The sequence below is a fragment of the Pleurodeles waltl genome, chromosome 5, assembly GCF_031143425.1.
Source record: "Pleurodeles waltl isolate 20211129_DDA chromosome 5, aPleWal1.hap1.20221129, whole genome shotgun sequence".
Lineage (NCBI taxonomy): Eukaryota > Metazoa > Chordata > Amphibia > Caudata > Salamandridae > Pleurodeles > Pleurodeles waltl.
Window position 1 is genome coordinate 1370387909 of NC_090444.1, and position 15987 is coordinate 1370403895.

The 15987-nt window shown below is 42.7% G+C and overlaps 1 protein-coding gene across 1 annotated transcript in view; it reads right to left on the reverse strand.

Annotated features, from left to right (window-relative positions):
- The window catches only part of LOC138296482 (uncharacterized), a 1064486-nt gene that overhangs the window by 365665 nt on the left and 682834 nt on the right, over positions 1-15987 (reverse strand). The window contains exons 56-57 of the mRNA XM_069235627.1: positions 13741-13805; positions 12056-12262 (exon numbers count right to left, since the gene is read on the reverse strand). Coding sequence (XP_069091728.1) covers positions 12056-12262; positions 13741-13805 — 272 coding nt within the window. The remainder of the gene's footprint in view (positions 1-12055; positions 12263-13740; positions 13806-15987) is intronic.

Consider the following 15987-nt stretch of genomic DNA (forward strand, 5'->3'; position numbering starts at 1 on the left):
ATCCTAGAGAATTTGAGATTCGCGATGTACGACATGAAGGTACCTCCAAGGCCAGCACAGTTTGAGGCTCTAGCGATTTGGGAACTAATGGCTAGACAGCAACAGCAAAATAAGTTCGAGACCAGGATGAGAAAGGTAGAAAAGACACTAGCGGATGCTAGGTGGGATAATGCACAGAAGGTGTGGAGGTCAGATGTATTGCAGGGGATAAAATAGTTTCCCGCAATTACTAAGGAAGAAGAGGAGACAGGAAAGAAAGCTACCTGTAAGACAAACAGGAGGTGTTCCAAGGATAGAGAGGACGAGGAAAAGTTGAGAAGAGAAGAGGAGTTAGAGGATGAGGAGTTAATCATGCAATTGCTGAACGACCGTCCACCACCTTATGCAGAGAATGGACAAGGTCCGAGTACCAGTTCTGCCCCTCCGGCACCGGTACAGAATAATGAAACTCCGAATTCAGAAACGCCATCGGGATCCAAGGACCCGAGTTTACTGTTCACCCCGCAGATACCGCAGGTTAGGAGAATATATCCAGATGTGCCCATGTTGAAACCAGCAGAAAATTATCAGCCGCAGATCCCAGGGTACTACAGCAGTGACAACAGTGCAGGAATGATTCTAGATCCAACCGTAAGGGGAGTACAGAATGGTCACAACCCGACATTGGCACAAGCCGAATCAACCCAGTTTTTGATGCCTCAAAAGCAGATGCAGGGGGGAAACGCACATGCTCAGATGACGGCGAGTCAGATGGGCATGCCGGCAATGATGACCCATAGTGTGGGAATGAACATGTCTCAGAACATGGGAAATGGACAGAACCCAGATGCGATATCCCTACCCATTACTGTAGGTCCACCGGTACCTTTGTACATGCAGCCAAATTCAGGTATGAGCAGTCAAGGATCAATGCTGCAGAATGGGACAGAAAGGAGGTGCATAGAAAACACTCCAGGGATAACTCCGATAGCGGCTCAGCCAACTGGATCTGGGTCCTTGATGGAGTTTAGTCCCATATGTGCTCAGTCAACACTGGTGAGGTCGAGTCCCCCACTGGTGATACCGCTATCATCGAACACTGAAAAGTTGCCGCAACCATCAATGGCAGTCGATGTGAATGCTACACTTATGGGGTTGAATGCGCAACAGCTGACACAGTGGTTCAACAGTCTGAATTCCACACAAAGCTCAGCCAGTGGGAAGGGAGAAGACTATCTGAATAGGGTCAGGTTGAACATGGAAGCACAAGAATTGGTGGAAGGGACTATGGGTGTGAATAGGTTAGAGTCCTACTCGGAAGAAGAGCTGAGATATCTATGTCCCAGGATTACGAGAGAAGTGAACAAGGTACATAAAAGCTTGCAGGAAATAGCTGACAAAAACGGGGTTGATATAGACAAGACAAAACACTTGAGCAGGAGCTATAGGTTGGATTTCGGGACCACAGATTTTGAACACATGAGGTCAGCAGGCATTAGAGAATTGTTGCAGAGTGCACAAGTGTGGAGGTGCTTAGACAAATGGGAAAGCAGGTGGGTAAAGAGAAAGGAAAAGAGGAAAGACAGTGTCTCAGAGCACAACGAGAAAAGACCGCAGAGTAGTGATGCAGTAACCATGTTACCAATGAGGGAGACAGCAGGGGGAAAATTAATACATGTACCATGGCACAGAAGCGACATTCAGTCTTTTACGGATGATTTTCCCAAACTGAGAGAGAAACCGATTGAATGGTATCAACAGACTGACAGGTTTGTGAAGCTTGCAAAATGTCTCTGGGAAGACCTGAATACTCTCTTTGAGATTGTGGTTCCGGCAGATTTGTGGGAAGATTGCAAAAGGGCTGTAGGTTGGCCGACAAGTGAACCAGAGAGAGACAGGGATACGGGTGCACCATCACCTATGGTGATGAGCCTGTACTATAAGGTGATTGAGCATTTGAAGACGAAGGTTGCCGCGAAAAATGTGGATTGGCAGAAGATCGATCGAACTGCCCAAGAGGCTAAAGAGTCGATTCATAGTTACTATGAGAGGTTGTTGAAGGCGTTCAAGAACTACAGCGGCACAGAAACAATAGAGGCGAAGGACATGCTTCATTTCGTGTTCAGATTTGTGGAAGGGCTGAGACCAGAGATAAGTCAGATGATAAAGTCGCATTTGATTTGTTGGCAATCGAAACCTATTGATGAGGTGTTGAATTATGCGAAATACTGCAGCGACGAAATTGAAGTGAAACAGAAAAGGTTGAAGGAGAAAGTGATGATGATGCAACTTAAAGCAGCTCAGACAGGTCTGCAAGGTTTGCAAGGGTTGCAAGGGTTCCAACAGCAGGTACCGCAACCGCAGCCGCAGTTGCAGGGAAATATGATGTGTCAGCCACAGGCGAGAGGCAGAGGCAGAGGAGGTTTTGGGAATAATGGTCCGGATTTGAACACTGTTGTGACTCCGAATGGTGTGCAGGCATTGAAAAAGGTGATGCCATGTCACGTGTGCGGAATTGTCGGTCATTGGAAACGCGAGTGCCCGATGGTGGTGCAGGAAGGTGCAGGTGTTGGTCAGCAAAACAATGATGTCAATGCATTTCAGACAATGAGGGGACCGAAAATGAGAGGTCCAAACCCAAATTTTCAGACCATAAATCAGTTGCAGGGATTACAACCTATGCAGCCGCAGCAGATGCAGATGCCCCGTATGCAGATGACGCAAGTGCAGCCAATGCAACAGCAGTTTCCCATGGTACCTAATCAGCAAATGCAAATACCTTTGGCACCAATGAGTCAGCAGCAAGTGATGGTTCCTCCACAGGTCTCGGGTCAGGTAATGAATACAAATGGCACCGTACAACAGTTCCCATTACACAGTGAGAGTGGAATAAACAATGTGTGGGAGAGTGAAAGTTCAGGAGAGGAAGGAGATTGTGTGCTTGCAGCATCCTTGGAAGTTGATCAAAAGGGTCCGTACGTGGAGGGAAGAGTAATGGGTCATCGTGTTTTATTCTTGGTTGACACAGGAGCAACACGTTCAACTGTTAAGAGCATTGAAGTACCAAATTTGCCACTCTCAGGGAGAACAGTTCAAGTGGTGGGAGTAGCAAACAGGCACCTGACGAACCCAATAACAGATCCGGTACCAGTCAGCATTGGTAACTATCAAGGGTTACATAAATTTGTGGTATGCGATTCAAGCCCGATAGCACTGTTAGGGAGAGACTTATTGTGCAAGTTGGGATGTTCGATTATGTGTTCGAACGAGGGAATTAAAATTCAGACGAGCAGTGATGGGGAAGAAGAGGACAGTGTAGAGGGGGATGAGATGGAAACTGTTGATGAAGAGTATCCTCTGATTCGTCTTTTCCCGATGATAACTGAAGAAGATATTCCAGCTGAATTACGGGAAACAGTCGGAAAGGAAGTGTGGGATATGACAGGGAAAGAGGTGGGATTGATGAAAGGAGTGGAACCAGTGAAAGTGACTGTAAAGCCCAATGCAACCTTTCCCCAGACCCCACAATACCACATGGCACAGGACACCCTCATGAAAGTTGCCCAACTCATTGACGAATTTGTAAAACAGGGAGTACTGAAAGAAGTGTTAAGCAGTCCATGTAATTCACCAATCATGGGACTAATAAAGCCAAGTGGAAAGGTCCGAATTGTGCAGGACTTGAGGAAAATAAATGACATCATAGTCAAGTGTTGCCCTGTCGTACCAAATCCAGCTGTGATAATGTTTCAAGTCCCTTGCGATGCCGAGTGGTTCTCAGTCATCGACTTGTCACAAGCATTCTTTTCGGTGCCTCTTCATGAGGACAGCCAATTTCTCTTTTGTTTCAAATTCTTAGACAGAGTGTACAGTTGGTGTCGAATTCCTCAAGGGTTTTCTGAGTCACCGTCAATCTTCAATCAGATTCTAAAGAAAGATTTGGAAGCATTAGAATTGCCATTCGAGTAAACCCTAGTACAGCACATTGATGACTTACTGATTGCATCAAAGACAGAAAGTGGCTGCACAGCCGATACCATTGCTCTGTTGAACCATTTGGGAAGGAATGGACATAAGGTATCTCCTTCCAAATTGCAGTTCTGTCAGAAGAAAGTGAAATACTTGGGTCACCAGATAGAGAAAGGGTCACGGAGAATAATGAAGGAAAGAATAACAAGTGTACTTCAAATGAGTCCACCAAAGACAAGGAGGGAGGTGAGGAAGTTTTTGGGAATGGTGGGCTACTGTCGCCAGTGGATTCCCAACTTCTCAACTCTAGCAAAGCCTTTACTGAAGCTGACCCAGAAGGATGCCTTGGATCAAATTGAGTTGAAAGGAGATGAGATGGATGCTTTTATCGAATTGAAAGAATGCATGTGCAGGGCTCCAGCTTTAGGTATGCCTGATTACACAAAGCCTTTCACATTGTTTTGTCATGAACGTGATGCATGTTCTTTGTCTGTCTTGACTCAAGCCCATGGTGGCATAAACAGACCAGTAGCGTATTTTTCAGCTACTTTGGATCCGGTTGCAGCAGCACTCCCAGGGTGTTTGCGCACTGTAGCAGCAGTTGGTATCAGCCTCACTCAGAGTGAAGGAATAGTGATGGGACACCCAGTAACAGTCATGGTCCCTCACTCAGTTGAGGTACTTTTGACCCGCTCCCGAACGCAACACATGACTGGAGCAAGAGTCACAAGGTATGAAACGATAATTCTGGGCTCACCGAATGTGCAGCTGAAAAGGTGCACTACGTTGAATCCAGCAACCTTGCTTCCTGGAGAAAATGCTGAAATTGAGAACGCTGAAGACGTCGAGCATGACTGCCTTCAGGTGACTGAATTTTGCACAAAACCTCGACCTGACATTAAGGATACTAAGCTTGATGAAAATGACCAAATTGTTTTCGTTGATGGTTCATGTCTAAGAGATGGGATGGGAATTTTGAAAGCAGGATATGCTGTATGTACTGTAACAGGTGTCTTGGAAGCGTCCTGGCTTCAAGGAGTCTATTCTGCACAAGTAGCAGAACTTGTAGCCCTTACAAGAGCATGTCAACTGTCTGCATTGATGAAAGTCACCATTTACACTGATAGTCAGTACGGGTTTGGGATTGTGCACGACTTTGGACAACTATGGTCACAGAGAGGTTTCCTGACTTCTTCAGGATCCCCAGTGAAAAACGGGGAGATAATAAGGGAATTGTTACACGCCATTCAAATGCCAGCCGAAGTTGCAGTGGTAAAGTGTAGTGCTCATACAAAAGGACAGGATTATGTTTCTCTGGGAAATGCATATGCGGATCAAGTCGCAAGATTTTGTGCCTTGAACTGTATATTACTCAGAGATTAATGGAATTCGATAAGCGAACCAGAACTCGAACCAGCTGAAGCATTTGCCTTGAAGGTTGTAGATACAATAGATGAATTAAAAGCATTACAGAATAACGTCAGGGAGGATGAAAGAGATTCCTGGATTAAATCACAATGTATAAAGAGACCAGACGAGTTATGGGTTTCAAATGAGGGAAAATTTGTTTTGCCAAATAGTCTCTTATCACAGCTTGCGCGGTTCTATCATGGGCAAGCTCACCTAGGGAGAGATGCCATGATAAGATTGTTCAAAACTGATTGGTTTAACCCCAGATTTCGTCAAGCTGCAGAAGCAGTTTGCCATCGATGTGTCACTTGCCAGCAGATGAACCCAGGAAAGGGAACAGTTGTGAACGCGAGCCACATTGGCAGGGCCAGTGGCCCATTTAGTAGGATGCAGATGGACTTCATTGAGATGCCTGTGCATGGAGGTCTAAAGTATGTGTTGGTGATTGTGTGCATTTTTAGTCACTGGATTGAGGCATACCCCACACGTAGAAATGACAGCCTTACAGTTGCAAAGCTATTGTTGAGAGAGTTGATACCACGTTTCGGATTCCCGATCTCTTTAGAATCAGATAGGGGAAGTCACTTCAATAACGAGGTGATAAAGTTACTTTGCGAAGCACTGAACATTGAGCAAAAACTGCATTGTAGCTATCGCCCTGAAGCATCAGGACTGGTGGAGCAGATGAATGGTACACTGAAATCAAGAATGGCGAAAATATGTGCATCGACAAATTTGAAATGGCCTGACGCATTGCCTTTGGTGTTAATGTCAATGAGAAACACCCCTGACAGAAAGACTGTATTGTCCCCGCACGAAATTCTCATGGGCAGGGCCATGAGACTTCCTGCAGTTCCCGCAAACGCGCTTTTGAATATTACAGATGATATGGTGTTAGACTACTGCAAGGGTCTGGCTGACGTGGTTCGCTCTTTCTCTCACCAGGTGGAAGCAACCACCTTGCCACCGGTCCAAGGTCCAGGACACACACTGAAAGCAGGTGACTGGGTCGTGGTAAAGAAGCACGTGAGGAAGTTGTGTCTGGAACCCCGTTGGAAAGGCCCTTTCCAAGTGATCCTGACGACAACTACTGCTGTGAAGTGTGCGGGAGTTCCCAACTGGATTCACGCCAGTCACACAAAGAAAGTGTTGTGTCCCACAGATGAGGAAGTTGAAGCGCTGAAACTGCCAGTGCCTGATAAAACAGTGCTGAGTGCTGAGACAGAGCAAAACGGAACGGAAAGCGAACAGGCAGGAACAGAAGAGAGGGAAACATTCTCTGAGGACGAAGCAACAGACTCACTTGGGGAAGACCAAGGAGAAACCTCAGATAGCGACGAAGCAGCTGAAGGTGACAAAGAGCCTGAAGCAGCTGAGGGTAGCAAAGAGCCTGAAGCAGCTGAAGGTGACAAAGAACCTGAAGCAGCTGAAAGTGATAAAGAGCCTGACGAAAGTAACGGTGACGAAGGGCTCGAAAAAGGTGAAAAAGCAGGAGAGCCTGATCAGAGGAGGGCTTTCCCAGAAGCAGACGATACAGAAAAAGAAAAAGAGAACGTGATTGATTCCCCAGAAGGAGGGGACAAGGCAGAACAGAACGAAACAGTTCAAGCTTCCACAGAAAAGATCGCAGGTCCATCAAATGGACACGGTGCAAAGAGGAGACTAAGTATATCACCAATAAAACTAAGAACTAAAGAAAATTTGAACGACGGAAAAAGGCCAAAAGTGAAAGAGAAAAGAAAGGAAGTGTCTGTCGTGGTACCAACCTCAAGTGAAGGAAAAGACTTGGCCAAAGAGGAAAGTACCAGTGAGGCAGAATCGAAAAGAGAAGCAAAATTGAAAAGGAAAAGGATACCAAACAGGAGATATTCCGGTCCAGAATGGGCATATGTAGTCAATGACAATTGGACTGACGAATTTGTATCTCTAAGCCTCGAGAACGAAGAAGAAGAGATACCAATAGAAAAGAAAAGTTTTATGGACAGTGTTGATTGAAAGGGTGATAAATGACATTGCTTGCTACAATTTAACGTGACACAACCAGCTGAGACATTGCTAAACCGGATAAGACACTTGCTGAACTGATAAAGACTGAGTTATTGCCGAATTGAGACAAATGCTGCTAACCGATAAGTGACTGGCCTCTTGAAGAAAACTGGGTGAACATTGCGCTCGTTCAGCTTTGTAACTGAATTGCTAAATAGTTTCTTTATAGGTGCTTCTAGCTCTCTGATTCTATACAGATCATGGCTACACAAAACAGTAGAGTGAAATATTGTAAATATGCGTGTATAGGCTTGATAATTACATGTGTACTAATAATAATGGGAATAGTGCTTGCTACACGTGGAAAGGGTGAGAATGAGAGAATTGATGCCTCTACTTTTGCTCCTGTTACTGTCACTGAACTAACCGCATTGAAAAGACTGGAATTAGATGAGAGACACTTGCATGATAAGAAGGAACTTTCGTATAATGTTTTCTATCGCTTGCTAACAGAATATGTTGAGACTATGGATGCGAAAGATTGTTATGTGTGTACACAGATACCGACATCAGTAAAGGAAGGGGTGACTTATCACCACATGCCTCTTACATACGGGATTACATGTAGTATAGTAATGTCTAGATTTTATGGTCAAACTAACATACAGTATTTTTACTCGAATTATGATGTTACCTTTGCATATATTCCTATAATAGTGCAGCTAAGCCAGATTGCTAAAGATTGGGATGCTAAAATAATGAGGGAATTTTTCGAGCCAATGCAACCTTTTGAAACGGCTCACGCTCATAGGGAAAACCTTACCTGCTCGCTCTCTGCAGTAGAAATAAGCTTTTTAGATCGCACAGATGATAGAAGGGCACAAATGAATGCGAAATTAGAAAAGGAGCTAAGTAAGAGGACTTCAGTAGATCATTATGATTTTGCCGCAATAAAAACACAAGGGAGAATAGCTTTAGATGCTTGGCATGTAGGGAAATTTTGTATATATCGAGGTGAATCCTATTATGACAACATTTTCGTAGGAGCGAGTGAGTGTAAACATACGTTTATCTTTAAGGCCAAATGGACATTCATGATGAACGGACTTGACCCTGTCATACCAGGTGTATATTACATTTGTGGGTATAATGCCTATTATCGTCTTCCAAAGGGATGGTGGGGGAGATGTTATTTGGGTATAGTGTTCCCAAAGGTTTATCAACTGGATGACTTATCGATGATTCCAAAGACATCTGGATCCCATCGTATCCAGAAAAGAGAGACCGCAGCTGCTGTGGTAGGAGATATATTTGGAGCCATGATTCCTTCATTGGGAGTTGTGTTGAATTCCATCAAAATAAGAAAGTTGTCTACTATAGTGGATAACATGTTGACAAAGTTTTCAGGTGCTATAATCCTGATAGATGCTGAACTTGCAGCGGAAAGAGCTATGACTCTTCAAAATAGGCTTGCCTTAGACATTCTTTTAGCAAAGGATGGCGGCGTTTGCAAAATGCTTGGTGCGCGCCACTGTTGTACGTATATTCCAGATAACAGTGTGAAAATTAAAACTATGCTTGCTAATCTAACAAAAGAGAGTGCAGATTTGAAGGAATTGAAAGAACCAGGAGTGTGGGAGAAGGTTGGAAAAGGACTTGCTTCAGTGGGGAATTGGCTTGGTGGCATTTGGAATGGAATATTACTAAAAATAATACAGGGAATATTAATAGTACTGATTTGTATATTTGGAATTTGGGGAATAAAAAGGGGAATAATAATGATTATGGCAAGGATTAAGAGAAGGAAGGAGGAGAAAATGATGAAAAGAATGGCAGAAGAATATAAAGCAAGAACTAGGGGAACTAAAAGGAAAAGAGAACTGACAGAATTTTAATGGAATAAAATTTGTGGGAATAGTTTTGTGTGATGACAAGTAGTCATCAGAGGAGGGATTGATGACGCAGAAATGAAGGTTTTACATTTATTGACGCATAAACGTAGTGTGAAATAATCATGTGTGACTTTAACCGAACTAATAAAGATTGTACGGGGACAAAATGTGCCCTCAGAGTAGTTTGCTAACATTTATAAGCGTGCTTTATATAACGTGGTGTATTAGAATTGTATTAATCCGACATAATCATAAACGTGTGCTACGATTTGCTTGTTTGAAATGTTTAGCTTAGCATAACTTTAGCGGAGGCTTCGGCCTAGTTGCCTGGTCTCACGATTTAGATGCTCGTATTTTTCAAATGTGCTAATAAACGTGTATTTCTGCTTGAAGCTGTACTTTTCCACTGAGATCGTTCACATGCTTATCTTAAGGTTTCGTGCCAGCCTGGCATTTTTTCTCTTTGCTCCAAGGTCAATCTGCAGGTGCGGACAATGGAAGCTCTGAAAGTGAGTTAATTGGTTTAAAATGTTGCAACTTGCGTACCCGTCTCCAAGGATAATGTATGCTTAAGTAAAAGCTTGAGAACTGTTGTTTTTGATTGGATAATTTGAAGCCAACCTATGAACCCTCCAATGGAAGACCCTACTGGATTTGAACTGTTGTCTATTTAAACCAGGTGCACAAGAAGAAGGCCGCCATTATTATTTGCCATTTATTTGCCATTGCAGCCATTACCAGCCCGATACCCGCCATTTTGCAGGACATTGCAGCTATTATGGCCCACCTTGTTGCGACGCCATTTTTGAAAAAGACTCTGATGTTTTCTCTAATCGAGAGAAAGAGACTTTAAGAAATTCTCGCCCTAGAGACTTTAACTTTAACTTTGATCCCTTTGCATGAAGTAGTAGTTTTATCTTGCCGCCGTGAGGCAACTGCCCCGTCCACCCCTGCCCTTTTGCCCCGTCCCATGCTGATCGAGAAACGGTACCTGTGAGACGAAGACTTCCTTGAATGCTGATTGAAATTGGTAAATATGAAAAGAAATTGTACAATTGCATTGTGTTTCTTTTAGGTAACCAACTGCTGATTTTTGATAAGATCCCTAGTTAGGAGTTTTCTAAATTAATGTTGCTAAATTGTTTTGCATGAAGTCCCACATGCCGATGCTAATTTGAGGTTAGATGAGGATTCCTTTTGTTGCACGATGCAATTTGAGACCTTGTTATGCTGACCAATGTATGCAATTAGCTCATTACAGATCATAGTTTTAGTGATTTGCGTTGCTATTATCGAATGCCTTGTTATTCAAATGCTGCATAGATTGCATCTGTTTCGTCGTTATGGACAGCTATTAATGTTCATTTACATATATCATTTGGTGCTGAGACACATTTATATTGTGCTAGCTTTGTTAATATAGGGAAATAAATTCATTAACTTTGAATAAACTGGTGTGGTTATTTATGGCCGAAAGGTCATAGTTCGCCGAAATGTTTTTCTGGATTAATTGTGAAGTGTTATATTGATCAGGGCATTGCTTACGTTCGTTATTGATTATTGATTACATTAAATTGACTGATCTCGGGCGAAGAGAGTCCCACTTAGCCAAAAGATTCATCGGCCTAAAGAGCGTCCAAATACAGGTAAATTATTAGGGAGGAACGCTCTATCAGCCCCACTCTGGAGTCAGTCAGGAGCACTCAGACCAGGGTACTGTGGGCCCCCCCGGAGCCCCAACGCCGCCCCCCCCAACGAGGGGGCTGCGGGGGCCCATATCTACTTCCTGGAGTTGGGAAAATAAGTACTAATGATTGAATTAGAGGTAATAAAGACACCCGCCCTTTGCAATACAATGATGTTCCAAAGCGGTGACAGGAAGTTCGATCACCGTGCAAGTAAATGCAAAGGCCATATTCTCAGAAGTAGACTTCGCATTTCCCCTTCATAATTTGACAATATGAGCCCCTTAACAACAATTGCGCTCGGTGATCAACCATAAGGTTTGACTTTTTGCAGTCAAACATTTCCCATAGTTCAGATTGCTATGTAAATTTAAATCGGAATCTGCGTCTTTTTAAATAGCACAATTTCATATAAGGAAAAAGAATGGTATAAATTGCTTTCATAACAGAACTAAGCAGAGCATACAGCTAAAATATCCACGGCAGAGATAAATGAATGATGAAGAGAAGCCGCCCACTAGTTCAGCTGCCCTCTTTGACACCACAGTGCCACCACAGCAGAGGGAGTTTCCATTAGACTGACACGTAGCGTCTTACTGCAGCATCCATCATCTAAGCTTCTCTGAGGAGCTGACCAACAATACACCATGGACCATATGTACGAACACTTTTTCCCATAGACACAGAATGGGTAAAAACCTTTGCTACATCAGGCCCCATGTTCTCTCTGGGTACTCCTATTCTTGCCCAGTAAATAGAGACTGACCTTGGGGTAAATATGGAAATTCCTAGGTCCAATATGTATATTAACTGCTAATATTCCAGGAGTCAGATATACACATTCGCTTAATGCGGTAGCTAAGGTGCAAAGTGCCACACGCAGGCCAGTAGTTGCATCTTTTGGCATCAACATGCAGCTGGGAAACATTCAAATGATTAAACGTACACAAATACGTTTTATAAATGTAAAACTGATAAGCTATATTGAGTGTCAGGATTTCGGGCTTAACCACTGCTCAGACATAAATCCTAACTGCAATATGTGACCCGAAAGAGTGTGGTGCACAGACTGTTAGTGCAAAAACTCTAATACAAAGAAAACGCTATTGAGACTTCAGGGCACGAGATACTTACACAGATGTGTAAACTTTTATGAGTTCATTAAACTTCTTCATCTCTGTGGTGTCCAGGAGTCCCCCCACTGACCAAATCAGGCAGAAGATAAAAAGCCTCTCAATGTGCAGCTGTCCTCCGATGCTCTGAGCCTTGTCATTCAACATGGCCGTCAGTAGCTTAGTGCAGGTACCGAACAGGCCAACCTCCGTGACTGGCACCAGGGGCCTGAAGGGAAACAAGCAACCCTTTTATGGAAGAGTCACAGCCATGGCACACAGACGAATGAACAGAGTTACCACACTTGACAGGCGACCATTATTAAGACTAGAGAATGCTTATCTACAGCTAAGTTATGGCTTGCGTCTTGTATACCTTGTCATCATCTTATGCAATAAAGGGCTGAGTAACAAAATGTATGGTAGAGAGCACATTACAATAAAATCATGTGTATGAGAAGCAGCTATTAAGCATTACTGCCCACAGCTGGAGGCAATCACGGCAGTTAATTAACTGATAATGTTCAGCAGGTACCACAATTCACACGAAATATCAATTACAAAACAATTCTTTAGAAAATGTAATAACATAAATACATCTTATAAAAATCTCAAAATTAAAAACAGTGACAGACACTAGAATGATTTCCCTCATATTGGGTGATACTCGTGGAAAGATCTCCTTTGTCCAAGTGGCAGACTCTAAGAAAGGCGGTTATTGTTTAGGAATCATACCCTAATGTTCAACACTTAATAACATCGCCCCCAAGAGCTTTATATTCCGGAACGGATGTTTTGGCGCTTTTGTTTTAAGTTTGAAAATCCCTGCACAAAATATGATACACATACAAGTAGACCGACCAGAAATGGTTGTTACTTGAAGGACCGAACCACTGTTGACATGAGCCACGTGCCAGTGATATATGAAGACGAGAGGATGGACAGCACAAGGACGTGGACTGCGTATTTGTGAAGATACTTCTGTTAGGTTCACTCATGACTGGGACACACTTTCTGCTCCAACACTCTGATGCTTGTCTTTCTGTTTTACCCTGTTTGATTTAGAACATCCTACCCTTGGGTGGAGTGTTCTAATAGCATAATCACCCTTCTGCCTCGAGTTATACTGATAGGGTAAAGGCACTATTCCTCAATATAAGGCCTTGCCTTAGGTCAGGAGTGGGCCCTTAACTATCAGTCCTGCTATAATCATTTACCTTTGGTGTGATTTTACAATGCATCGCGTCTCTTTCTTTCACTTCACACGTTCTGCTCCTTATAGAAAAACTAAATGAAGGGCCTCAGTTTCTGAAATATGGCATGCTTTTATGAAAAGGCTCATGAAAGAGAGGCGAATAGTCTTAAACTGAATGAAGAGAATAGTTGCTTATCGGAGAATAAGTGGCCATTAAAAATGTACCTCATTCTTCTACAAGGCAATCATTCCAAATACCAGAAACGGGGATTATTATGTGATTTTTCTCGTAATACCTCACTGTAGACACAACTGCAAAGGCCAAGTGTCCTAACAATGACAACACATCACTACCGTATCCCACGCTCAGGTTTCCTTCCACTTATAAGGAACAGGCAGCTGTAGATTTTTTATCTGGAATATGTCTGCCAGTAATATACTTTAACTGCAATAAAGTGAAGACAGTGTGGGTGCACCATAAAGCATCTGACATATAAAAGCTATATCATTACTTAGCGTCATGAAGGACAAAATTCAGTATCGGATCCAAGGTCTTGTAGAAGGCTTTCGAAAGAACCTAGAGAGAAAAAACAGTGAACACTTTCATCATCTATAAATATTTTCCTTTAAAGAAATATTCAAAGTGAAATGTAAATCATATGTAATAACCGTAGGTAGGATAGTTGCCATCACAAAAGTAGATGTGGCCATTTGTAAAACATGCTTAAGTAAATCCCTAAACCAATACTGACAAAGTAGGTCCTGCGCACATTACGGGTCCGTTATTCATAACATACAAAACTCTTTCACAGTGTAAAATTAATAAGCATCGGCAAAGCCAACAGCTCTCATCTTTGTGACCTGTTGGCTTTTTCAAAGACTTTTGCTGATGCTGGTCAGCATTGAAAAAAAGCAGTATCCATTGTAAGCAAAATAAATAACGAAATAAAGCACCATAGCACACATTCAAGATGGAAGATGGGCAATATTCTGGACATAGTATAGAAATTTTGAATGCACTGTAACAAAATGGCGCTGTATGGAAAATAAAATAATCTTTTGCAGACTCAGTACACCCGCCCCTTTCTGTCATACCAGACACTTCTAGCTTGCAGCTGTCTCCCAATCAGCTCTTCTTGCCTTTTACTCTTCCAAGGATCGCACTCACTCACGCACCCAGCCTTTCCTTCTCTATCCTCTCACCATTGTACAGGTTTCTTTATTCCAGCATTCTTTGTCAGATCTCTGTGCCTGGTTCGTATTTACTGTTGTGTTTATTCATCACTACTCTATTTATTAATAGACTGGTCACGCCAACAGCAAAACTGGCAGATAAAGACAAGAGAAAAGGTGCAGCTGCCTATGGGAGAGTATGTGAGGATGAGGGAGGAGAGATACAACACATCCGAGAGGGATTTTTTCTCTGAGGGTCACACCCTGCTGCAATCCTGGGATGAAGCCATAATTAGCATAATTTTAAAACCAAATAAAGACCCTAAGATCTGTGAGTCATATAGACCGATCTTGTTACTTAACAGTGACTGTAAGGTCTACTTGCAAGTGTAAGCGAAGAGATTAGAAAAGATGAACAGGACTTTAGTCCATGAGGATCAGAAGGGGTTTATTAAGGGCCGACAAATCCGCAAACTAATACATGGTTTGGTCGGTGCGATCGATATGGCTACAGGAAAAAAAAAATCTGCACTAACAATTATGACCTTTGTCGCTTCTAAAACTTTAGATAGGGTGAGGTGGCCCTTTTTAAATCATGTTATTCAACAATATGATTTAGAAGAGCAAGTTGCATAGGCAATCAGGTCAATTTACAAAAAGCCAGCAGCGAGAATCGTAGGGAACGGAAAATCAACTAAACAGATTAGGCGAGAGAGAGCTACACAACAGGGGTGCCTACTGTCACCTCTCCTTTTTAATCTATATATTGAGCCTATAGCAAACACAATTAGGGCGAATCAGGGTATTGCGCCCTTTGACTGTAATGGATGGAGGGAATTTTTTTTGCTTTACGCGGATGATTTGATGGTATTTACACAAGACCTTGTAGACTCTCTCCCACTGGTATTGCATATTTTGGATGACTTTGGGAGAGTCTCTGGCTATTTGGTCAACCAACAAAAGACGGAAATAATGACATGGAATACCCATTAGGATAGCCAGTTCCTGAAAAAGAAAATAAGATACTTAGGAGTTAAGGTGGTACAAGACTTGGATAAAATGGCCCAGATTAATTTCAATAAAATATTGACAGTAACAAGGAGACTATTGCAATCATAGAGCTGTCTCTCACTCTCATCAATGGGAAGGTCTAATATCATTGAGATGACAATACTCCCAAAATTTACTTTTACTTTTAACGTAATTCCATTATCTTTTAAACCTGACTGGGTGAAGACATTGTAGGGGGAGATAAGCAGTTTCACCTGGTCATGTAAGGGGGTAAGAATTGCCTGGAGGAAACTACACAGGAGGATAACAGAAGGAGGTATAGCAGTCCCAGATTTCCAGCTGTACTGCTGGGCTTTCAAACTAAAAAATTTAACGATTCTGCTATCCAGTGGTCTGTCGTTTCCTCGTCTATTTCAAGCTCTAATTAGAGATCTGCCTCAGGGAGGTAACGTCTTCCTTTTTAAATTTGGCCACCCAAATTATTTGAAAAAAGGTCATGCTGAGGATCTTGGTTGCAGCCTGTAAGCTTTGGTTTCAGGTTAGACGGGTTATGGGGATGCCCTATTACAGTGACC